At 42.2% G+C, this 26,570-nt stretch overlaps 1 protein-coding gene across 5 annotated transcripts in view; it reads left to right on the top strand.

The window, feature by feature from the left end:
- PNPT1 (polyribonucleotide nucleotidyltransferase 1) overlaps positions 1-26,570 on the top strand; it is a 71,752-nt gene that overhangs the window by 24,715 nt on the left and 20,467 nt on the right. For 2 of the 5 annotated variants that reach the window (XM_073339328.2, XM_073339330.1), the window contains exons 16-28: positions 1,233-1,299; positions 1,394-1,483; positions 1,957-2,010; positions 2,117-2,226; positions 3,161-3,232; positions 3,337-3,400; positions 11,218-11,301; positions 11,848-11,931; positions 14,885-14,991; positions 15,075-15,130; positions 17,008-17,086; positions 18,354-18,401; positions 18,825-21,057. In XM_073339328.2, coding sequence (XP_073195429.1) covers positions 1,233-1,299; positions 1,394-1,483; positions 1,957-2,010; positions 2,117-2,226; positions 3,161-3,232; positions 3,337-3,400; positions 11,218-11,301; positions 11,848-11,931; positions 14,885-14,991; positions 15,075-15,130; positions 17,008-17,086; positions 18,354-18,401; positions 18,825-18,980 — 1,071 coding nt within the window. In that variant the 3' untranslated portion in view covers positions 18,981-21,057. Of the gene's footprint in view, positions 1-1,232; positions 1,300-1,393; positions 1,484-1,956; positions 2,011-2,116; positions 2,227-3,160; positions 3,233-3,336; positions 3,401-11,217; positions 11,302-11,847; positions 11,932-14,884; positions 14,992-15,074; positions 15,131-17,007; positions 17,087-18,353; positions 18,402-18,824; positions 21,058-26,570 lie in introns of those variants that run through there. The other 3 variants (XM_078852329.1, XM_073339329.1, XM_073339331.1) reach the window with 3 other exon arrangements.

The following is a 26,570-nucleotide window of genomic DNA, read 5'->3' as shown; positions in this document are numbered from 1 at the left end:
CAGTTGATGACTTCAAAAGTTTATACAAAAACGTGGAGTCCGGTGGCACCTTAAAGACTAGCAGATTTATTCGGGCATAAGATTTTGTGGGTAAAAAACCCCACTTCAGATGCATGGAGTGAAAATTACAGATGTAGACATCATTATACTGACACATGAAGGGGAGGGAGTTACCTTACAAGTGGAGAACCAGTGTTGACTAGGCCAATTCAGTCAGGGTGGATGTGGTCCACTCCCAATAATTGAGGAGGAGGTGTTAATACCAAGCAAGGGAAAATTGCTTTTGTAGTGAGCCAGCCACTCATAGTCTCTATTCAAGCCCAAATTAATGGTGTTAAGTTTGCAAATGAATTGTAGCTCTGCAGTTTCTCGTTGAAGTCTGTTTTTGAAGGTTTTTTTGTTGTTGTTGTTGAAGGATGGCTACTTTTAAATTGTTCCAGGGAGACTGAAGTGTTCTCCTACTGGCTTTTGTATGTTACCGTTCCTGATGTCCATTTGTGTCCATGTATTCTTTTGTGTAGAGACTGTCCGGTTTGGCCAATGTACATGGCAGAGGGGCATTGCTGGCACATGATGGCATATATCACATTAGTAGATGTGCAGGTGAATGAGCCCCTGATTGTGTGGCTGATGTGGTTGGGTCCTCTGATCGTGTCTCTAGAGTAGATATGGGGACAGAGTCAGCAACGGGGTTTGTTACAGGGATTGGTTCCTGGGTTAGTGTTTCTGTGGCGTGGTGAGTATTTGCTTCAGGTTGGGGGGGCTATCTGTAAGCAAGGACTGGCCTGCCTCCCAAGGTGTGTGAGAGTGAGGGGTCATTTTCCAGGATAGGTTGTAAATCACTGATGATGTGCTGGAGAGGTTTTAGCTGGGGGCTGTGCATGATGGCCAGTGGTGTTCTGTTTTCCTTGTTGGGCCTGTCCTGTAGTAGGTGACTTCTGGGTACCCATCTGACTCTGTCAATCTGTTTCCTCACTTCCCCAAGTGGATATTGTAGTTTTAAGAATGCTTGATAAAGCTCTTGTAGGTGTTCGTCTTTGTCTGAGGGATTGGAGCAAATGTGGTTGTACAAGTGTACATGCGGTTTATACAAGTGACTAATGTATTTTATTTTCTTGATACTCGTGCTTTTGGGAGGGTATTAATGCTTGTTTTGAGGCAAACAAGCAATCAAAGAAGGAAAGGGTACCACATGCTACTTTACTTGCTATATGAAAATTACATTTTTCTAGTTTCCTCCTTATGCAACTAATGAGATTGGCAAAGTTACTGGTGTGAACAGAAGAGAACTTGGACATGGTGAGTGATATCTAGAGAAGTTAAACTTTATTATTGTAGTACTCCGTTTAATCACTTTTTATATTGATAGAGTATTTTGTACCTTTAAATACAGGTGCACTTGCAGAGAAAGCTTTGAAGCCAGTTATTCCTCAAGATTTCCCTTTCACAATAAGGGTTACTTCAGAAGTCTTGGAGTCAAATGGTATTAAAATTTCATTTTCATTTTTTTACCTAATGGCAAAGACCAAATATGCTTTTTTTAAATTCCTTGTATTAGATGAACTATGCTAACAGTTCTAGCTAATTAATTTGGTTTTCTATTTAATGATGCTAGATGGATTCTTAGTTGAAATTCTGAAAATGACATGGATTCGCATGTTTCTGATCCTCAGTTATGGTTGTTAGAGAATTGCTTTAACTTGCAAAGCGGTAGACCTCAAATAAAAGAGGAAGACATAAACTGAAGATTAATAAATTGCATATTGCCCACAAATTTTTCTGATGAAGTTCACTCTTCTAAACCCTTTGTGATAGGAAGTGTATTCCATTGAATTTCTGGGGAACCCTGTCACCTGGCCAGTAAGGGGTTTAATTTTAGAATTACTGAAGAACTTCTCTTGCTAATTTTGCTTGTTACTTTTGATCAATACATCTCCATTCTCTGACTCTCTGTAGGATCTTCTTCAATGGCTTCAGTATGTGGTGGAAGTTTGGCATTAATGGATGCAGGTACAATATGTAAAATGCATACAGAGGATAAATTCATTAATTTGTTAAATGGCTATAAATTTGAGCATGACAAGATAATACAAATAATTTAATTTATTGCTATTAGGAGTCCCAATATCAGCTGCTGTGGCAGGTGTAGCAGTAGGATTGGTTACCAGATGTGATCCTGAGAAAAATGGAGAAATTGAGGATTATCGTTTGTTGACAGACATCCTAGTGAGTGTTTTTAGTAGGTTCTCCGCCCGCCTTTGTTTCCTCCTGTCAGATAAAGCTTCCAAAATCTCTCTTGCAATATTTCTCCAGAATACTTTGGGAACATGTAATACCAAATTACTGAAAAGTTGTGGATGTATTTTCTGTTTTGGGGGTTTTCCTCCCTTTTGGGGGAAGATCTCCTTAAGCATATCTATTAACCATATCTTAATTGTATGCATTTCCTTTAAGCTCAGTTAACTTCTCCACTTCTAGTGAGTTCTGCCTCTTCCATTTGGGGGAAGAGGCGGCACAGCTTAGGTCATGCCTACACTAGCACTTACGTCAACAAAACTTTTGTCACTCGGAGGTGTAAAAAACCACATCCCTGAGTGACATACATTTTGCTGCCATAAGCGCTCATGTGCACAGTGCTATGTTGGCAGGAGATGCTCTCCCATGACATAGCTACTGCCGTTTGTTGAGCTGGTTGTATTATATCGACAAGAGAGCTCTCTCCTGTTGGCATAACGCAGCTATATGAGCAATCTTGCAGCGGCACAGCTGTATTGGTGCAGCTGTGCCATTGTAAGCTTGTAAGTGTAGACATGTCCTTAGATACCTACCTTCAGTGCCACTCTGTTGATTGACAAGCCGTGTATTTTGAGTAAGGCTTCTACCTTTTCTTCTCCCCAGATAGCTGGTTCTTCAGTGAGTCTGGAATAACTCATAGAATGCTCGGGGGAAATGTTCAGAGTTAATAAAGAATAGTGAAATAGTACTAAAGAAAGGCATTGAAGTCTTAAAAGAAGCAACTTTCAATCTAGCAAACAAAAAACTGTGGCTTATAGGTATGAGGGTGTGACCTAGGAAATGTTAAGCATGGCCCTTTACTGCAGTATCAAATGTGGATTTAATTTGGCTTGTTTAAAGTACTTGTTTTCATGTACCCCTATAGGGAATTGAAGATTACAATGGTGATATGGACTTCAAAATGGCTGGTACGAATAAAGGAATAACTGCTTTGCAGGTATCTTAATTTATTACATCTCCTTAAAATGAAATATAGAAAATATCACTGGACAACAGCCCTTCCTTACATATTGATGTCACTTAACTCTTTTTCCACATTAGGCTGATATAAAACTACCAGGGATACCACTAAAAATTGTAATGGAAGCCATCCAACAAGCCACAGGTAAGTCCATATTTATATGTTGTACAAATTTTAACAGACTAATTCCTAACTTTTTAATATTTTCGTACCTACGAAACTCTCATCCTATCTGAACGATCAGTGTGCTGTGGATTGCTAAGATTGAACTTCTGTACATGCTCCTGTATAAAAAGAGTTAAATACTTGAACTCACATACTGTCTCCAGAAAGTCTGGCAGTTCCCAGCTCTCTTATAAATTCCAAATCCTGTCAAGAGCTAGGTAAAATATTTGTTACTTGTTCACATAGGCTGCAATTAATAAAAGAGAATGTAAAAGTGCACTGCATGCAGACAATGGGATACTAATGGTTACCAATCCATCAGAATATAAATCATATATTGTGGCAGAAATTCAATGATTATATCAGACTATTAAACTAATACTGAATTTGAAATATTAATTTTTTGGCTGGAAGATCTATGATTAAACAGTTGCAGCCTACGTTTGAGTTTGGTTGGTCTAAACAAAGGATTTAGGAATCAATATTTCTCCTACTCTCAATTGGCTATATGAAATTAACTTTCTTCCCTTTATTTCAAAATGACTTGCTGGATCAGAAAAATACTAAATTTGTCTTGAGTTGGCCATATATCAATGGGAAAAATGAAAGTTTTGGTAACCAATTCCATTTCAGACCCTACCACCCAGGTACCAAAAGGAACTCTAAAGGAATTTCAAATAAAAATTGTGTGGAAAAATAAGTTCCCAAGAGTAAATAAGAAAACTCTCTGTGGACCCACTCTGAAAGGCGGAATATTGATATTCTAGTTTTAGCTTATTTGCAACTAAATCATTATATCAACTCCCAGAGCATTATATCAAATCATATGTAATAAACCCAAGTTTCAGGAGACAATTAAGAAGGATAGAAATGCTAATTACGGGAAAGGCTGCCTCAGAGGGCCTGATCACTACATGATGCAACAAATTCTTTCTGATTGACCTAGAAGGCTACCATTAGGGGTAAATGGGAAAAGGCTCTGAAAACAGATACCACTTTGGAGCAGAGGAAGATATCTGAAGAAAGGACAAAACTTCATCTATTTGTGTAAATGTTAAGGAAATTTGTTACAAAATACCGTACTCCATTTGAGCTTAAAAAAAAAAAATTGGACTAATAAACGCTGAAGAGAATGTGGATGAATAGGGATCTTTATAATGGGAATGCCCTAAGATGATAATTTGGAGGAAAATAATATATAGAATTTTCAAAGTAACTAAAATTAGGCTACATGTAGAACCCATAGTGATTGTTAGTTTACGATCTGAAGGAGATTATTGATTTTTGGGGAGGACCTATTGATAACACAGTTACTATGAACAGCCAGGTGTGTGGTGGCTTATTTTTTTGGAAAAAGACAGATCCCCACTCCAGACTGGCTTTAAAAGATGTGGCTCCTGCCACGAGGCAGTGCCTAGATCCAGTGGTCACTCTAAATGTGTGAGGTGCCTTGGAGAGATGTGCATTCATTGCAGCAACTTGAAGGCACGAGCCCGCTGAGACCGGGACCTTCGCCTGAAGATGAACCTAATGGAGAAATCACTTCTCCCAGGATCAGACAAAGACGACCACAGGTCCTCAGGAAAGTGCTCACCAGAGCGGTCTGAATCGTCGGTGAGCACAGCTCCGTCCTCTTCAGAAAAGAGAGAGAAAGCCTCGATCTCTCTGCAGTGGGAACCACAGAAAAAGAAACGGTCCCCTGCATGGTCTCTACCCCCGGTGCTGACAGCTAAGAGAGTGGGTACATATGACTCTCCATGCTGCAGAGCCGAAAGACAAAAAGAAGTAATTGAGACCTAAGCCACCAAATGTCTCCTTCACGGCACTGACACATACGGCACCGACAATTGAACCGGCACCGACCAGGCTCCCGCCCCCAGTACTGTCCACGTCGTTACTATCAACATCTATCTTGGCACCGACATTCATGGCCGGCACTGCCCAAATCGAACCACAAGCCTCCTAGTCAACAAAACAATACGACTGTGCCGACACCATCAGTACCGCAACACTTCCTTGCACACACTGACATAACCATACCATCACTACCACAGTCAACCCTCAGCACTGAGGGATCGCCAGTTTTAATGCAGCCAACCTCTCCAATGGCCCTTATGGATAGTGTCAGATGAGCAAAAGGAAGGAGTCTTCTCTCCACTCCTCTCACCCATATCCCAAAGGAAAGAGGCGCAGGGCTCACTGAAGACCAAAAGAAAACAAGTGAAACCACCCTTTCCATGGTTGGGACAACCATGGATGCGCCCCCCCCCCATGCCTTTCCCCTTTCAATGACCTATGTGGAACTCATGGGCAGTATATAAGGCCCAATACACCGCACCCTCCTCACCACAAAGGGGAGAATTACAGTCCCCACCAGGATCACCAGTTCCCACTACATCACTGGGACCAGACAACACAACACAAGAACCCGAGGGGGACATGGGCAACGAAGATACCTGGCCCGCATATAACTCATCCTCCTCTCCGGATGAAGCCATCATGCCACCTCCACCAACAATGGCGGATTACGTCAAACAATTCCAGGAATTGTTTAAAAGGGTAGTAACCAGTCAGGACATCCCCCTGGAGGAAGTCCAGGAAAACCAGCACAAACTACTGCAAATCCTATAGCTATCAGCCACCTCTAAGATAGCTCTTCTTATAAATTATTCGATTCTCGAACCTGCCGACACAGTATGGCAAACACCGGCATCTACCCCTCCAACATGCAAACGTGCAGACAGGAAGTACTATGTACCAGCCAAGGCCATGGACTTCCTATACACTCGCCCACAACCTAACTCATTGGTAGTGGATGCCGCAACCCACAGGGTGAAACAAACCCAACAATGAGCAGTGCCACAGGACAAGGAACACAAGGGATGGAACTTACTGGGCAGGAAGGTATACAGCTCATCCACGCTACAGTTTCACATTGCGAACTATAGTGCCCTTCTTGCTAAATATGATCATGATAATTATAATAAGCTCTTTGAATTTGCCTCTCGTGAGGAGAAGAGAGCAGAACTAAAGACAGTATTTGTAGAGGGTTGGTTAGTCTCCAGGATGGCATTACAAGCTGCCCTGGACATAGCCAATATTGCTGCATGTTCGACTGCGACGACCATCGCAATGTGGAGAACATCGTGACTCCAAGCATCTGGCATACCTAAAGAGATGCAATTAGAAGTGGAGGACTTACCATTTGATAAAGACAAACTTCTCTTGGCGAAAACTGATTAAGTCCCTCACACAATGAAGGACCCTTGTGCCAGACTATGCACATTAGGCATTTATACTCCTCCCCACAAAAAGAGGCATTACCAGCCATACCAGTGCTCACAAGACACTCAGTTTAATCGCCCGCAATCCAGACCTTCCAAGGCGACCAGACAGAAAAACAGACCGCCAAGCTGGAGACAGACGCAGCCACAACATGCAGCGTCCCAACCTTCAGGCAACAAGCCTCTTCAGGGACCTCTCTCATGAGCATCTTCTCAGACTGGAAGTAGAACGCCTACTACAGTTAGGAGCCGTGGAACCTGTACCAACAAAATACAGGGGGAAGGAATTTTACTTCCATTATTTTTTGACACAGAAGAAAAGCAGGGGATGGCTCCCAGTTCTAGATCTCCAAAAACTCAACAAATTTGTTCCCTCCAAAAAGTTCAAGATGGTCACTCTAGGCACAATAATGCCTATGCTGGAACAGGGGAACTGGTTTTCATCCCTCAACCTGCAAGACGCATATTTCCTCATCACGATTCATCCAGCCCACAGACGATTCCTCTGATTTACGGTCGGACACGAACATTTCCAGTACTGTGTACTCCCATTTGGCCTTTCCACGGCACCGAGGGTGTTCTCCAAGACCCTAGCAGTTGTCACAGCACACTTACACAGATGTGGGATCATAATCTTCCCCTGCCTCAACACCTGCCTTCTCAAAGGATGCACCTATGCAGAGACAGAAACATTCACCCGACTCGCCTTTGAACTTTTTCCAGAACCTGGGACTCCAAATAAACATAAAGTCCACACTAATACTGACTGAACACCGGGAATTCGTCGGGGGACGCCTCGACTCAGTACAAGGCAGAGCGTTTCTTCTGAACGCCAGAGTTCTAACCATAAAAATAAATCTGGTAGACACAATCTCCTTCTATTCACAAATCGAAAAAAGAACTTGTCTACAACTATTAGGACACATGGCCGCTACCACATACATTGTAAAGCACACCAGGCTACACGTGGTGCCTTCAAAGCTGGCTGAACTCAGTGTACAGACCCACTAAACACAACATACACAGACTAGTCAAACCACCCCACAAGATCCTGGATTCTCTCAGATGGTGGACGGCATCGGCAAATCTAATGACAGGTATTCCCTTCCAACAACCCACAACCTCAGTACTGATCTATTGGGCTGGGGAGCACACTTAGACACCACGCAGCACAAGGCAAGTGGTTACCAGCCGAAACACACCTCCATATAAATCTCCTGGAACTCAGAGCAGTGAGAAATGCCTGCTATCACTTCCTCCCTCCAATAAGGACCAAATCCATCTGAGTCATGACAGACAACGTAGCATGCGTGTTCTACATCAACAGACTGTGGGGGCGCGATCCCACTCTCTCTGCACTGAAGCCATGATGCAGTGGAACTGGTGCATCTGTTACAATATAGACATCTTAGCCTCTTACCTTCCTGGATGCCAAAATACCACCGCAGACACCCTTAGTAGAAACTTCTCATGGGAACACGAATGGGAAATGAACCTCACAGCCCTCCACAGAATATTCAGACATAGGAGGTTCCCTTCCATCAACTTATTTGCCACATCCCAGAACTGCAAACATACCAGATTCCGATCCCTAGGGGATGCCTTTCTATAATCTGGTGGGACACATCACTTATGTACAGTGTGACGGGGTCTGCTTACCCCGCATTAGCCCGGACAGGGTTAAGCCCATATTATTGACAGTGGAAGTCCCGCCTCCCAGGAAGGACTGGGCATGCTCCAAATGCTGTAGCAGTATAAAAGGGGAAAACCCAGCTCATTCTGGGCTGGAGGCTGCAGGGGAAGGACCTGTTTGGGAAGCTCCTATGGAGGAACAGCCACAGCCCCTGTCTGCACAGGGAACCAGAGCTTCCCCGGGCCCGCTTGAACCCCTGCAACTGGAGGAGCCACAGGAGGTGACTGGCACAACAGACCACGGAGAAGCCGAAGCCTCATGGGAGACCTCAATGCAGATACTGGTAGGAAGTGACTCAGGGACGGTGACACAGTGGTACATCCCGCCCAGGAAACCACAGCATGTTTTGGTAGGACCCCCTTGCTGAGTCAGTGGCAAATTGCTCTGCCACTGTTAGAGCCCTGGGTCGGGGCCCGGTGGAGATGGGTGGGCCTACCGGGGCCGCCACACCCCTTGGTGGGCGCTCCCCACCCCCATTGAACTACAGCACTATGCCACGCTACCCTGCATCCCAAGGGTGGCTCTATTGGACTCCGGCCTCTAGGCCATGCTGTCCTGCATCCCACAGCTGGCTTTATTGGACTCCGGCCGCAAGGCCGCACTGCCCCAATCCTAGGGGCCGTCACCTGTGGTTCGGACTTTAGATCCTGACCCTGTCATCTAGAAAGCCTCGGAGAGGACTCGTAGGCAGTGCGCTTCCACCGCCTACCCCCTGTTTGTGTGACGAGGGGGGGGGCATAGACCACCACACGTGGTGGAGAATGTGGGTAGCGACCAGGATCTGCTGAAAGGTCCAGGGGAAGGAATCTAGACGACGAGTGGCCCACCGCCGCCCAAAATGGATACCAAGAAGCTTCTAAAGTGGATGCCGGAGAGTCAGCAAGAGCAGGCGGCCCAAGAGCGGCAGCAACAGGCTCAGATGCAGCAGATGCCCAGCCAGCAGCAGCTGCAGATGACCCAGCATCAGGAACAATAGCAGCAACTCCTTCGTGAGTTGGCTGCCCAGCAACAAGTACAACAAGAACTCCTGGTCCAGCAGGTGGCAACTCTATAACGCCCGCCGGGAGCCCTAGGCCCTGCACCCACAGGGGCAGGATCCGGAGAGACTGGTGGGACTGCCGATATGCCTCACTAAGATGGGGCCAGGGGACAACCCCAAGTAGTTCCTGGTCACTTTTGAGCGGGTCACTACTGCCGCCCAGTGGCCCCCGGATCACTGGGCCACCTTGCTAGCTCCGTATTTGGCTGGACAGGCACAGACGTAACTTCAACTCCCGGGAGGCCCTGGAGTATCCCCGGGTGAAAGCGGCTGTATTAGACCATACCGGCATTAGCCCAGAGACTTACCACCAGCGCCTCCGCAAAGGACAGTACGCCCCCGGGGCTCGACCATGGGTCTTGGCCCAATGGGTACGGGACCACTATTGTAGGTGGTTGGACCCAGAAGGCTTGACCAGGCCCCAGGTGGCGGAGATGGTGGCGCTGGAGCAGTTCACCCAGATCCTCCCGGCAGGAGGGAGAGAATGGGTGCAACATCACCGACCGTCAACCTTGTCCTCGGCTGTAAGCCTGATGGAGGACTGTCTGGCAGCCGAGGGGTCCGAGGCACCACCCTGGGGGTCTGGAAACCTGAGCAGAAGGGGCAGGCCAGGTAAGGGAAACCCATGGGGAGCAGAGACCTGGGAACCCCGCACTAGCCCAGACAGGGTTAGGCCACACTGCCCTGATCCTAGGGGCCATCACGTGTGTTTGGACTTCTCTGGTCGTATGAGAGAGGGCAAAGAATCACTCTAAATACTTGGCTGCACAAGACTGTTGGCACTGGGAATATAAATAACACAGAGATCCATTCAGTGGAGAGCCTGAGAGGCTTCTGGGCATCAGAAGACATGCCCCTTTACAAGGATACTAACTGAAACTGCTAACTCAAGGTTTTGAGAATCTGCTTTTAAAGCTTAACCAAACACTTTGCGGGAAGTGACTAAATCATGTTAACTGTTACACATGGCCTGTGAACTGTGCCACCCAGCCTTCCTTCTTCCTAAAGCATGTAGCCAGGACTCTCCCAACCTCCTTGTGGAAACCTTCACTACTCCACTTTGGATGGATAGTTTTTTGGAAAGTATATTGTCAAAACAGAAATGTTTGCTTTGGCCTAAAGGTGTGACAAATGCTGAGAGAACATCTTTATTAAACTCAATTGCTTTCTGTGAAAAGAATTTTTTAGAGCATCTTTATGTAGCTCATGAAAGGTTAAAAGCATGGTACTGCCTCTCCCAAATAGAGTATCTTATCCTTCCTGACTAGTAGCTTGAATTAAACAAAAAAGTACATTTTAAAAATGTCATCGAAACATTTTATTAACAGATAATACAAAGAAAAAATGGCGGGGGAAGTGTTACACAAACAACATGAAGAGAATCAAACAAGAACATTATTTTTGGGGTACACTAGAGCTTCTATAATCTTTTGAAGGTCTCTAGTTCCTTTGACCTGAGGATCTTTATATAATTTTTAGCACACTGTGCTATTTTGGACACTTCAGATTTGAGGCTGAGTGTACCAATAAATTGTGCTGAAGGTGCAGGGCTCTTATAAAGAAGAGAGACTACAGAAAAATCTGTCTAGAATAAGAGGTCATTATGGAGCCTATACTATCTCTATAATTTATGTCACATCAGTGGCAAATACTATATTTGTCATGCTAGATGCTCACATTAGGTTAGACAGCCTTCTTGTATCTACCTCTCAAATTTAAAAGCAAACATAATGTAAGTTTATTTTCACTTTAAACATAGTACTGTCTTTTTATTCCACAGTTGCAAAGAGAGAAATCTTGCAAATTATGAACAAAACAATTGCGAAACCCAGACCAAACAGAAAAGAAAATGGACCAGTTGTAGGTAATATTTCATGTACATAATTGTATTGCTAACTTGTAAGATGAGATATTTGAAATAAGCTTCTGTTTAAAATATTTTGTTATAATGGTCTTCAGTTATGAGTGTAGGTGGTTCTGGTTTTGTTGGCTCAATGTTTCCCTCTCTCCCACCAAGATGTGTGAAACTTGGTTAAATTTAAGGATTTCAAATGTTTTAAGGGTGGGAAAATATTGCATCATTCTAACTTTAAACTCCCAGTTCTATCTGTTTGTTCCACTCTCATTAAATCTGTAAGTTATGCACATGTTTATGAGTGCTGGCTTTAACCTTTTGTGTGTTTTTTATATCTGCTAGAATTCCTGATCAAAAACTTATACTGATACAGGTTCTGATATTCTTTGTAATTAAACTTCATTCAGTCATTGAGAGAGAAACATATTTCATTAGCATATTTAGCAAATATTTACAAAGCAGGCGACTAAAATTAAAATATCACTTGATTTTAGAAATACCACAAGAATTTATAAACTCTGCATTTCAGACTGTGACTTACATGCTATCTTTCAGAAACTGTTCAGGTACCCCTATCAAAAAGAGTGAGGTTTGTTGGCCCAGGTGGCTATAACTTAAAAAAACTTCAAGCTGAAACTGGTAAGAGAATGTGACTTTTTTTTTTTTTAATTGAAATTATATAGATGTGATATTGGCTGTCTTCAGTTTATGGGAAACCCTTACTCCATGGGATTTCATTTTATTGACAGTAGTAGTACACTAGATTATTAAATGCCTAAAGACTTTGTTAATGCAAAGTTAATATTGCCCAGTGATGTCTTGTGCCCTTGTGATATCTAGGAGTGGCTAAAGGTAGACCTCAGAAAACCAGGAAATGTAATGAAGGTACGCTTCTCCCCCACAAGGCAACCTTAACTCTGCCCCTGGAGTTGGCAGTAGTCTCTGGGAATGGTTCAGTAAGTGGAGTGGGATGTGGATTGTTTTGTCATAATAAGTACACATGATGAAGTTCTGAGAGAATGTTCTATAGTGTTATGCTTCCAAGATTTGAATTTCAGCATTTGTGCACATTCCAACTGCCTTCACTGTTGTATAACTGAATTGAATGGTGGAGGGATGAGTTGGAGCAACGTGGCAGAACTCTGACTGTGAGAAGAGAGGTGCATGTGTACTTTGAAGGATCAAGTGTGCCTTATTTCAGTTCTGAGATTTGTATGTTGTGCTACAGAGGTGCAGGAGGGTGTCATTTTGCTATGGCAATTGTCAGCAGTCCAGCAGCATTCATGCCAATGGACTCCCAGGCTCACTGGGGGATAATTGAAGGTAGTGTCACAGAAGAAATCTTTGGGGCAAAGTTGAAGGGAAGATAAAATTTAGCAGGTTGGGGTGGGGTGTGTTTAGTAGGCTCAGGGCATGTATTGACTACAAAATTAAGTCAACCTATATTCAGTTCAACTTTACAGCCACTGCAGTAATTGCGGTTTTTCATGTCCACACTACCCTCCTTATATCAGTGGTGTGCTTGCCAGGAGTGTTTTCACCAACTTAAATGGAGGCAGTGTGGGGGGCTGAGAATCCAGGCTCCCAACTCTGCGCAGAGCTAGGTGCAGGGAGACTGGTTGCTGCCTGGGCTCTCAGCTCCACTTCCTACACTGACATAAGCTCTACGCTTCTTGTGGAGGTGGACTTATGTCAGTGTAGTAGGGCTCTAACATCACCTGGAGCAAGGCTGTCAGGTAGACACTGGCACAGTTAGGTCGACATAAGCTTCCTTATATCTACCTAACTCTAGTGTAGAACAGGCCTCAGTGTTTTATGTGTAAGCAGCTCCTGTTTGCTACACCTGACCTAAGCCCAAATTTTGCTGTAGCAAAGAGAATTTGTTACTATGTCCTTCAGTGGTCACATGCTCTGTTCCTAAAATGTTCTGTAACGGCAGAGTGGTACTATGTATGGTGTTGGCATACTGGGTGTTGCTGAAACAGGACAGAATTTAGATTGTGTTGCAGGATAGCATGTATCTTGGGCTCAGACTCACAGTGCCTGGGTACAGCTTGGATTCTATGACCACAGCATAACACTTTGAGCCACCCAGTTACTGTGACTACAGCCTTCCTGGAAATCTGTTGCTTCAACAGAGCAGTTCTACACAATGTTGTCTAATCCAAAATATAAACAAATGAGTGTAAGCCCTGATTACACTCAGCTTTTGTAAGCTTTTGACACGGTCTCCCACAGTATTCTTGTCAGCAAGTTAAAGAAGTACGGGCTGGATGAATGCACTATAAGGTGGGCAGAAAGTTGGCTAGATTGTCGGGCTCAGCGGGTAGTGATCAATGGCTCCGTGTCTAGATGGCAGCCGGTTTCAAGTGGAATGCCCCAGGGGTCGGTCCTGGGGCCGGTTTTGTTCAATATCTTCATAAATGATCTGGAGGATGGTGTGGATTGCACTCTCAGCAAATTTGCGGATGATACTAAACTGGGAGGAGTGGTTGATATGCTGGAGGGCAGGGATAGGATACAGAGGGACCTAGACAAATTGGAGGATTGGGCCAAAAGAAATCTGATGAGGTTCAATAAGGATAAGTGCAGGGTCCTGCACTTAGGACGGAAGAACCCAATGCACAGCTACAGACTAGGGACCGAATGGCTAGGCAGCAGTTCTGCGGAAAAGGACCTAGGGGTGACAGTGGACGAGAAGCTGGATATGAGTCAGCAGTGTGCCCTTGTTGCCAAGAAGGCCAATGGCATTTTGGGATGTATAAGTAGGGGCATAGCGAGCAGATCAAGGGACGTGATCGTCCCCCTCTATTTGACATTGGTGAGGCCTCATCTGGAGTACTGTGTCCAGTTTTGGGCCCCACACTACAAGAAGGATGTGGATAAATTGGAGAGAGTCCAGCGAAGGGCAACAAAAATGATTAGGGGTCTGGAACACATGACTTATGAGGAGAGGCTGAGGGAACTGGGATTGTTTAGTCTGCAGAAGAGAAGAATGAGAGGGGATTTGGTAGCTGCTTTCAACTACCTGAGAGGTGGTTCCAGAGAGGAAGGTTCTAGACTATTCTCAGTGGTAGAAGAGGACAGGACAAGAAGTAATGGTCTCAAGTTGCAGTGGGGGAGGTTTAGGTTGGATATTAGGAAAAACTTTTTCACTAGGAGGGTGGTGAAACACTGGAATGCGTTACCTAGGGAGGTGGTGGAATCTCCTTCCTTAGAAGTTTTTAAGGTCAGGCTTGACAAAGCCCTGGCTGGGATGATTTAATTGGGGATTGGTCCTGCTTTGAGCAGGGGGTTGGACTAGATGACCTCCTGAAGTCCCTTCCAACCCTGATATTCTATGATTCTATTATTAGGGTATTAATATTCTGATGACGGTACATTGACATGATTTACAGTTTTGGTGTAAATGAAGCTTTCAGGTAAAATTCACTATAAAACACCAGGCCCACACAAGATCACATGCTCCACATAAGTCTTAATATGGGTCTGCAGTGATATGAATTTGCTCCTTATTGGGTTAGCTGTAGCGGAAATTCTAATTTCATGTTTGTCATCAGTGTTTAATTCCATGTGCATTTTTATTTTTAAGGGGTAACAGTGAGTCAGTTGGATGAAGAGATGTTTTCTGTGTTTGCCCCAACGCCTAATGCTATGCATGAAGCACGAGAGTTTATTAACGAAATCTGCAAAGATGATGTAAGGACAGACTTTCATTATTTGCTTTTTATTTCTTTATTTTATGAACCTTTGTCTTACACCTTTTTTTTTTTTTCCTGCAGCAGGAGCATCATTTGGAATTTGGAGCTGTTTATACAGCCACAATAACTGAAATTAGGTAAGATATACTTGACTTCTGAAGTTGAGATGAACTCATACATATGTATATACATTTCACTATTTCAGGAAGTCTAATTGATACCAGGGATTTTTTTTTAAGTGGTCACTTACAATATAATTAGAGAGACTTAATTTAACTCATTACATATTTCTATCCCTTTAGACCCCAGAAATCCAGATTCTGGGGTTATCTTACAGCTATATGAAACTGAAAGGTTCAGTGAGGCATTGGCCTTGAGAACTCAGGGGTCATGGAAGGATTATTGTTTGGGAAGAGTTTGAGCTGTCTACTAATTCTTTAGGGAAGGAAATTTGAAGTCCTACCTTGCATACATCATCTTGTGATACCATCATAGAATCATAGAATATCAGGGTTGGAAGGGACCCCAGAAGGTCATCTAGTCCAACCCCCTGCTCGAAGCAGGACCAATTCCCAGTTAAATCATCCCAGCCAGGGCTTTGTCAAGCCTGACCTTAAAAACCTCTAAGGAAGGAGATTCTACCACCTCCCTAGGTAACACATTCCAGTGTTTCACCACCCTCTTAGTAAAAAAGTTTTTCCTAATATCCAATCTAAACCTCCCCCACTGCAACTTGAGACCATTACTCCTCGTTCTGTCATCTGCTACCATTGAGAACAGTCTAGAGCCATCCTCTTTGGAACCCCCTTTCAGGTAGTTGAAAGCAGCTATCAAATCCCCCCTCATTCTTCTCTTCTGCAGGCTAAACAATCCCAGCTCCCTCAGCCTCTCCTCATAAGTCATGTGGTCTAGACCCCTAATCATTTTTGTTGCCCTTCGCTGGACCCTCTCCAATTTATCCACATCCTTCTTGTAGTGTGGGGCCCAAAACTGGACACAGTACTCCAGATGAGGCCTCACCAATGTCGAATAGAGGGGAACGATCACGTCCCTCGATCTGCTCGCTATGCCCCTACTTATACATCCTAAAATGCCATTGGCCTTCTTGGCAACAAGGGCACACTGCTGACTCATATCCAGCTTCTCGTCCACTGTCACCCCTAGGTCCTTTTCCGCAGAACTGCTGCCTAGCCATTCGGTCCCTAGTCTGTAGCTGTGCATTGGATTCTTCCATCCTAAGTGCAGGATCCTGCACTTATCCTTATTGAACCTCATCAGAAGGGGATTCTCTTCCCAAGGAGCAGGCAAGCCGGGCAGACCTGAATGTAGAGTAACTTAGTGCCGGTTCATCTATGTAGACCCATTGTAGAAGATTGTTAGGCAGTATTAAGAATGCAGAGGAGCAGACCCTTTTATAAGTGGGGAACCCTTATAAAACTAGATACTGTTTGATAATATATATTTCTTTTCTGACAAAGTTTATTTATTTATTTATTTATTTTTAAGTAAGTTGTAAAAGCACTGCAGGACAGATGTATTACCCTCCAAGACTTACGTAGAAAATCATTGTGCTGCTGGTGACATTGCTGTCAGCTCCTCTCCTAGAATTTTTCTATTGAAAAAATTATCCTCTTCTCCTTTTGTCAACAGAGCTTTTCTGTACACTTTGCTGTATCTGTCTTACGTATTTTTAAGGCCTCTAACACTTGGCACTCAGATGGAGTGGTAGTTTGCCTTTCCTTTACTACAATGGTATATATTGATTTAAAAGATAAACCTAGAAAAATATGTACTAGTCATTTGTTATTGAAAATGAAGCTTGCATTTCAGGACAGACAGTTCAAATAAATGTGTGCACCTCCTCTGTTCTGGTAGGTAAACAACAAAATAAAAGGACCAATAAAATCTTACTCAGGAAATTCAATTTATGTTTCCATTGGAACCATGAGCCAGAATAAATGTACAGCTGTCTAGACAAATTATTTTGAAATAACCAAAATCTTTTATGATGCAGAGATATTGGAGTGATGGTAAAACTGTATCCGAATATGTCTCCAGTGCTACTTCATAATTCACAACTTGATCAAAGAAAGGTAATAAAAGTTGTTCAAGTTAATAGGAAAACAGTGAGGCAAAGTTCTGGATTTCCAATCAAGATTTCCTCCTATTTTTTTTTTTAATTAAGTTGTTCAAATAAGCTGGGAGAGGGGGTAGTGTAGCAATCTATCCTCGTTGCAGCGCCGGTCTGTAGGGTTAAAGGGAGATTATATTGCCTTTCCTAACAGCAATCAGATGTAAGGAAATGTATGTGGAGAGGAAGAGGGTAAGGGCTTCAAATTTCAGACTTTTACTAGCTGGAAGCTCATCAGAAAGACAGAGGCACAGCCAAGGTCCAGGGACATCACCTGAGTAAGAATCCCAGCAATCTGACTTTTACCTATGAATGGGTATGTGTGGGTGGGGGAGGCTGGCATTGCCCCTGGATAGTAAATCTCCTTCCTTGTCCTTCATGCTGGTCTCGACCTGTAGGTTTTGTGTATGAGGGAAAAGCGGGTTTAACAAAAACGGACGTAGTAAGTAAAATTTTAAAGGATTATATAATATAAAATTAACAATATTAAAAATCAGTATAGTTTGATAAACTGTACATTCTGATTTTATTTCATTTAATTGCATGTGGTTTACATTGGGGCATAGCAGCAAAGTTATTCTCTTCCTAACTAATAAATCTTGGGTACCTCAGGTTAGAAGCTGGCAGATAACGATCAGTCCCATGTCCTATGCGTGATATACTGCTGAAAATCTTGTCTCCTGCATTGGCTACCATGAAAAACTGTTTCCTTATTTTCTGAACCTTCTATGAACTGACTGCATGGAAATAGTTTTACTTTGTGTAATGACACATCCACTCCCAGTCTTTATTCAAGCCTAATTTAATGGTGTCCAGTTTTATGTATGTGCTGAATACCTCTCTTAGACTGGGTAGTTCAGTATTTAGGACCAAGTTTTTACCCTGTATACTGAAGTACAGCTCTGTTGAGATCAGCTGTTACTGAGAGAAGTGTATTGCCCTTGGAGATCCTGAATGTTTGGCATTTAACTTTTGCTTTTCACCATAGCATATTGTAAAACAAACGTGATTCTGCCAGGGTATCCTGAACCTTTTAAATCCTCCATTGTAGTTGGAAAACGTGACCCCATTTAATTCCTGTTAAGTTGCAATGCTATATTCTAAGTAAAATAGAAGCCTTTACAAAAAGCTTTTATGTACCCATTACTCTTAGTAAAGCTAACTAACTCTTTCTATAACTTTCTGAATTTAAGAACATTTTGTTTAATTATGTAAATATTGTGTTCTAGATTAAACATCCTAGTGCCCTGGGATTAGATGTTGGCCAAGAAATTCAGGTATTTATTTAAACCTTGAAAGTGTTGAAAAAAATCGTTGTAGATTTTGGTTCATTATCTGAAGGTATAATAGTTTGCATATCGTCCTTGTTTTGTGTTTGCATAGGAGGAATACGGCTACATCTGCTAAAAAAAAAAACAAAAAAACAAAACTTCAGTCCATTATACTTGATAGCTTTGTGCCCTGGTTAAAAGCCTGATCCTGCTCCCTTGGAGTAAATGGGGTTTTAGCCATTGACTTCAGTAGGAGAAGGAATTGATTGTGCAAAATAGATTTAGTGATGCCCAACTTTATTAAACTATGAAGACTTATGTTCTAGCATTCACCTTAAATTTTGTTTCTTCAGTTTGATATGGTTAATTCTTACACTGAAACTTAATGTAACCTTGTCACAGTCTGAAAGCAATCTCATTTCTTCTTAGGTGAAATACTTCGGTCGTGATCCAACTGATGGCCGAATGAGGCTTTCACGTAAAGTACTTCAGTCACCAGCCACAACTGTGGTTAAAACTCTAAGTGACAAAAACAGTATTGTAATGGGAGCTGCAATTCCGGAGTCATCTAGCTCATCCTGTTGACTAGTAAGATCATAAGAACTGTTATGGACATATTAGTTCTGAACTTTTTAACGATTGAAAACATATTGTGAATGACAAGTTTGTATATTGTACAGATAACATTTTAATTGTGTATAAATACTGTTTGATGCTGGTTACTATTGAAATTTTCATCCCTATCTCCTTGGCTATTTCATTCTGTGTCACAAAAAGCTTAGTTTCATTGTAGTATTGTTACAAATTATATAAAATTGCCAAGGAAAAACTAACAATTCTGGACTTTGGGTTGGCTACCGTATATAAGCTATCAGAAAAGAACTATGTTTATTTTTAAGAAGTCTTACTCATAATGCCAAAGAGCAGATACAAACCCTGTTCAAATAAATGTAAAAGTTTGCTGCTCTCTTGGAAGTTCTGACCCACACAGTGGAATGCCTGAAGTTGTCACCCTTACACAAAAATGTTTTCATAGCGTCTCCCTAACGTGCATTTGACTGTAGTCTTAATTTAAGATTTTTCAGAAGAATATTATGTGCGTTTTTTCTACAGAAGCAAATGGGACAGTAGACAAACCTGACTGTTTATAAAATGGAGGCAAAAGCATGCCATGTCATTGGCAAATCAATTGTTTTAGTAGTAATCACTTAAGATATTGTCACTGGTTTAGAACAATCTTATTCTCTAGATTGGTGGAGCTATGTGCTGATTTAGAGGAATGCAAAAATAAACTTAATTTAGTGCATTTTTAACAAACATTTGTGAATGTGCAACCTTTTTAATTTAACTCCTATTTTGTCAGTTGGTCCCTGGAAAAGAATGGTATCTTGCATTTTCTTTGGAAGATAACATGGTAACCAAATAATCCAACTTTAATAAAAGCATACTGTGCTAGAACCTATAGACTGACAGTGAATCAAATAAATATGTAGAGAAACAAACTATCAAAGCTAAGAGGTGATGTAAAGTCTCATAATTTTAAGATGCTGTTAGAAAATTTGGCAAAAATTCCATCAGTATCTTATGCTACTATTCAGAGTAAGCATAGAGAGAATCTAAAACCCTCCAGTTGCATAGGTTGGAGAGCAGACCTCTGTAGCTCCTTAAAACAGACATTTTCAGAGTTAATGTTTCAGGAATATCTGATAGCATTCCAACGTAAATGGTAAAAAGTGAGAAGCTCTCTTTCACTGATAGTCCTTTACATAAGGCAAAACTAATTCCACAACTTTTGATTTTTGGGATGTTCCACTTTTAGTTTAGCACTTAAATTAGCACAATGTACCTCTGTTAGTCAAAGCCCAACTGCAGGACACAACCTATAATGAAGGATATAAGGAAAAAAATTTCAGCAATCTGCAAGATATGTAGAATTCACTACGTTAGCATGGGTAACATTTAACCTCATTTTCATGGTTCATCATTTCAGTTACAAGTATTGTAATTCACAATAATTTAAAGTGAGAGCACCACATTTGTATAGAACACTAGAAATTTTATAATACTAAAATGGATAGTGGAAAGGAGTGGGAAAACACAAAGAGAATCTAAGACCTGATAATTTAGAATTAAATGCTGATGAACCCTCCCAAAATAAACAAATATAAGAATAGGAGTATTGAGATTGTAATACATTTGTTTTCCAGCTCTGAGTTAAACCATTGTGTCTGGTATACTTTTCAAAAATCTTGTATTAATTCGGTGGAGGAATTTTAATATTCTTAATGTTCAATCAAGATGATTTCATCAGATTCTCTTAAACTCAAAGGGACATTTTTAAAAGGTTATAAGAATTAACCAACACCATGTGTGGAGGCTTCCAAAATCAGTTAAGAAGACACCCATTCCCATGCTGGTCTGAAACTTTGTCTAACAGTAGAAAACCAAGCCTTCCGTTAGTGGCAGGTAGGCTCAGAAGCTCCCGGAATTTAAAAAAAAAAAAAAAGTGGCATAACATACAGGAAAATATTTATCTCTTAGTACAAAATAAACACTTGTATTTGGGGAGGAGAAATGTGAACATCTGAGTGTGAATGTACAGCAACAATTATTTTGCTATTTTTTATTCTTAGTAAATATTAAAAGAATATTGACCCAGTTATATTTGTAGTTTTTTGTTCCTCACAGTATAAGCTTGAAATATAATTTTTTCCCTACCAATCTTTTGCTTGTCCACTTGTCTCACTATTATAGTATTTCCAGTGAGATACCCTTTCACGTCACTGGTTTTGTCACTACGAATTACCAGCACAGGTAACCAGTGAGCTCACACTCAATGGGTAATATTATTGGAGTAACATATGCTAATGATCTCACATCAACCCTAACAGAATCTGAGCAGAGAAATGTTTTAACTTTTCATTTACTTCCTTTAGGAAATATAACCTCAGTCTAAATGTGCCCACAGTTTCTAGTACAGTCTATGTTTGATGGACACTGAAGTTCCGTTTTACATTTTTCTTTTAACAGTTGGCCAAGGAAGTAGTCTGATTACTAATGTGAATATATTGATTTTGTTTGAGGCACTGAATTGTGTCTCAACATCAGAGGTTTAATCAGCACTCCACTAGGTGTCCAATGAAGCTGATGGTTTGCAATCTGACCTGAATCCAATTTTTCACCCAGCTGTGAAGGTTAATAATTAGATCATTTGAATGGCTAGGACTGATGTGCTTTTATTTAATATGAAATGTTAGTCTATTGTAGATCATTTAACTCCTCAAAGTGTGGTTACATTCTGAAAAATGACACTGCAAAAATGGCATTGTAGCATTCCAAATTTGCTCACTTCTTATTTTTTTAATTGCTAGCCCTGCAAACTCAATGTGTGGGGTCAATTTTAAGTTCTTTCTGGCTTGAACACAACCACCAATAAAGAATTTTCATTTGGAGCACAGTTAACAATTGATGATCCATGAGCCAAAAAGAACCCAACTCCTTCTATAGCTGGATTGGCTTTTCTGGGTTAATAAGAGAAAAAACATATTTATGTTAACGTAAGCAGGTATAAAACTAAATATCAGCATGGACCAGATCTTTTGAGTATGGATCTGGTGAGGTTTCTTTTTTTTTTACGTAGTCACTTTTATGACCATAACTCTACTTCAAATAAATAACATAGATACAAAAAGTGCCTAACATTTTAGGCATCTGATCCTGTATGTCTGAAAACTCTAACTTTTTATTATTTATTTGTATTTGTATTATTGTAGCACTTAGAACCCTACTACTAGTCATACACAATAAACCCATTGTGCTACGTGCAGCACAGATGACAAGGCTACTTTAACTCTAGGGGAAAAATAAACTACTTTTTGACAAACAAAACCTGGTCGATAGAGTCTGCAGCCATGTCTACACTATAAACTTTAGTTAACTCAAGTTACATTGGTGTTCAGCCACTGAAGGTTATATATTGCTGGGACAGGTGAATACTTGGCTGCTTGCACTAGAAAATGCGTCTGCTCATCAGGAGTGCTTGTGTCAATATAAAGTGTGGTGGCCCATGGGTGGACCATCCGCTGCAATCCATTTTGGGACATGTTTTATGAGATAGTAACGATTTGCCCAGGGATTGCTGGGAGCTGGCGGCCAAGTTACCAGCATGCAGTTTTCTCCAGCTCATGATACCTTCCACATCTCGTAACTTTTGCATTGCTATTTAAAAATCACACAGTCCCTTCTGACACTTTTTGTTCTTTGCCATCTGACAGAAGCATGGAGCCCATAGAGCTCAGTACTGTTCTCATTAACATTTCAAATACAAGACACATGATTCTCCTGAATATGCAGACCTTCAAGAAGTACTGCAATATGCAGGATCACAATGAGAAAGACATCTCATTGTGATATCTTTGAGGACAGTTTGCTTGGGTACATAACAGGGGAAAAAAATTCCAGATTGCTTGTAGTGTTCACGGAGCAGTTGCAGGTGGAATGTTTCTGGGGCTGAGAAACAAGCACTGACTTGTTGGCTCGCCTTACAGTGCGGGGTTGGGACAATGAGCAGTGGCTTTAGAACTTTTGGATGTTAAAAGGCCACTTTCCTGAATCTGTGTGTCAGGCTCACCCCAGCCCTCCAGCACATGAGCACCAGAATGAGAGCTACATTGACAGTGGAGAAGCGAATGTTAATTGCACTCTGGAAGCTTGTAATGCAAGATTGCTACCGGTCAATGGGAAATTATTTTGCAGTTGGAAAATCTACAGTGGGGGACCTTGTCATGCAATTGTGTAGGGCCATTAATTGTCTCCTGCTACTCAGGACTGAGACTTTGAGCAAGGTGCAGGAAATAGTGGATAGATTTATAGCAGTGTAGTTCCCAAAGTGCTGTAAGCAATAGATGGCACCAGCCCACCTTGCCACAGAGTACATCAACAGAAAGGGCTACTTTTCTATGGTTCTGCAACCAGTGGTGGATCCCGGTGGATACTTCACTGATATCAGTGTGACTGGTCAGAGAAGGTGTGTGATGCTCTCTTCTTTAAGAACGCAGGACTGTTCAAGAAGCTGCAAGCAGAGACATTATTTCCTGACCAGCAGCTTATCATTGGCAATTTGGAAGTGCCTGTTCTGATCCTGAATGCAGAATGACAGCTGAATGTGCTTTTGGTAGGTTGAAGGGACGCTGTCAGGGTTTACTCACTAGATTGAATCTCCGTGAGAAAAATATCCCAGTGATTATAGCTGTCTTTTGTGTCCTGCATAATTTCTGTGAGGAAAAGGGGGGCAAAGCTGCCATCAGGGTGGAGGTGGAGCCGGCTGTCTGAGTTTGAATAGCCTGATTTAAAAGAGCCCAATATGGGGCTATGTGTTGTGTTGTGTTTTTCAAAGTCATCCACAGTAGTGTTCTCTCTTAAAGGCTTGAGATAGTGTATGTCTTGTGTAACTTAAGTCATGTGTATTTTGGTTTTTGCCTTCTGCTATCCTTTTGTGCCGTCTGCAAATTATAAATACTGCTGGGCCTGTAGCTTTGCCTGCCACTATGTGCACTCAGTGTGCAGCGGCAGTCAAAAAAGCGAACAGACTATTGGGAATCATCAAGAAAGGGATAGATAATAAGACAGAAAATATCATATTGCCTCTATATAAATCCATAGTACCTTGAATACTGCGTGCGGATGTGGTCACCCCATCTCAAAAAAGATATATTGGAATTGGAAAAGGTTCAGAAAAGGCAACAAAAATTGTTAGGGGTATAGAACGGCTCTGTATGAGAAGAGATTAATAAGACTGGGACTTTTCAGCTTGGAAAAGAGGCGAATAAGGGGGGGATATGATAGAGGTCTATAAAATCATGAGTGGTATAGAGAAAGTAAATAAGGAAGTGTTATTTACTCCTTCTCATAATACAAGAAAAAGGGGCCACCAAATGAAATTAGTAAGTAGCAGGTATAAAACACAAGAAAGTAGTATTTTTTCACACAATGCACTGTCAACCTCTGGACTTCCTTGCCAGAGGGTGTTGTGAAGGCCAATACTATAACGGGGTTCAAAAGGGAGCTAGATAGATTCATGGAAGATAGGTCCATCCATGGCTATTAGCCAGGATGGGTAGGAATGGTGTCCCTAGCCTCTGTTTGCCAGAAGCTGGGATTGGGAGGCAGGGCGTGGATCACTTGATGATAACCTGTCTGTTCATTCCCTTTGGGGCACCTGCCATTGGCCACTGTCAGAGGACTGGATACTGTGCTTGATGGACCTTTGGTCTGAGCCAGTATGGCCAGTCTTATGCTCTTATGAATTCTATGGTTCTTGCTGCACATTTATAAATATGGCTGGGTTTTTCATGATCTGAATTCTGTGGTGCTTCACCTGCATTTATAAATTCTGTTTGATTTCTTTGCTGCTGTAATATTTGTTGTGAACTAATAAAGGTACTTTGATTATCCAAAAATTAGTACACAAAATCAAAGTGCAAATAAACACATACATACAATATTATACCAACTTAACATAATAGGATGAAACTTTTAAAATTCCTATTGAAAAGGAAGTAAACATTAATGTCTATTTGTGTAAACAAAAAGGTAGTTCAGTGTACTCCATTGTGGCTACAGACGCCAATCTGTGATTTTTTTTCCCAGGTCAGTGTATATGCAGCTGTGGCTTTGTTTGATGAGAAGTAGAGTGGTGGTAGGGGTAAGGATGTGGTCTGTGATGCTACATAGTATGCTGGATGGAACAGTGTAGGGAGCTGCAACTGTGGAATTCTCCATGGACTGCAAAGGCTGATTCCAGGATTTTTTTGACCTGTAGGTTAACCAGGATCTGCATCATTTAGGTTTGCTGCCTGAGAAGACCAGTTAGGTTCTGGTGCATTTCACACTCCTTGTCCTGCTGGAACCCCTGGGCCTTTTGCTGGTCCCTCTATTATTCTCCATGCTCTTGGTTATATTGGCCTTCCAAACAGTCTGTTCCTGGTCCAGTGCAGCACTCGCTTGTAAGATCTCACCAACCATGTCTTCCTTTTCCTCATGATTAGGTGTTCTGTGACCCGGAGGGGGCACCTAAGGCCCCACCAGTCCAGAAGCTGTTGATAAAAACAGACAGATAAGCCATTAGATTTATAGTCACAACAGACATGGAAAGGTAAGTTTCAAAACATCCTTCCCTTATTCCCAAAAATACTTTTTAATAAGAAATGCTTATTGACATTTCAGCTTTGTAGCACTGGGGTATAGCACCACTCTACAGCTCCAACCATGGTGATTGCAGCATGGTCTGGAAGATGGGAGTGAGGGTTTCTGTTGCATGAAGCTATAGAATTCCAGCCCTGGTTCCATGATATGGGGCAGTGGCATGTGACAGGGTGCTCCAATCACTGCATGTATGATGCCGCCTCCTGGGCATTATGGGGATTAGATCTGCAAGGTCGACACCCCTTCCTGCTGTTTTATGCCATCACTCCATCTCTCTCTCTGGTCTTCAGCCCCATTCTCACTCTAAGAACTGCAGTGTCCTCTTCGTGACTTGGCCCTCTGACCAGATCACTCTGTGTGCCCCCCTTCAGGGATACAGTCCTTCACATTCTCTGACACTCCCACAGTAACCCAGGTAGTCTTCCAGTTTATTGCCCCACCAGTGCCACTTCCCCAGTGGCAGATAAAGGAACCCGGGCCTGCCCTCTACCCCGGATTATAGTCCAGGGATCTTCAACCTAGCAGTTCTGGGCTTTACTCACTGCTCCTCCCCTGGACTGCTTCCTATTCTTCTGGTTCCCCCCTTTGTCTTGATGTACTAGGTCCAAACCCTCTTCCTAGGAAGTGACTGCTGCCCCTGTCTGTTGCCAGCTTCCTAGCATTATAGGCCACACGTCTTCCTGCCCATCAGAATGTGCTTGCCATCAAATTCCTGCTCCCCGGCTCTTCCTCAAGATGCAGCTTATGGAGTTAATAGGTCTACCTGGCCGCCTTAACCCCTTTCAGTCCTGTGGGGACACCCCCATCACAAGGCAATATATATTGGTATTATTTTTCATAGACAGTGGTGATTTTGGCTGATTTTTCACTTCTGAGGGGCACAAAACCCAGCTCCCAGTAGCATCCCAAAGCCACCCGTGCTCATGTGCTGCTGGCTTGTTTGCTATGATGGTGCCAGTCAAGCTGTTTGCA

The sequence above is a fragment of the Lepidochelys kempii genome, chromosome 3, assembly GCF_965140285.1.
Source record: "Lepidochelys kempii isolate rLepKem1 chromosome 3, rLepKem1.hap1, whole genome shotgun sequence".
Classification (NCBI taxonomy): domain Eukaryota; kingdom Metazoa; phylum Chordata; order Testudines; family Cheloniidae; genus Lepidochelys; species Lepidochelys kempii.
Note: the sequence above shows the minus strand (reverse complement) of the source record. Positions and strands in the feature narration are given on the sequence as shown.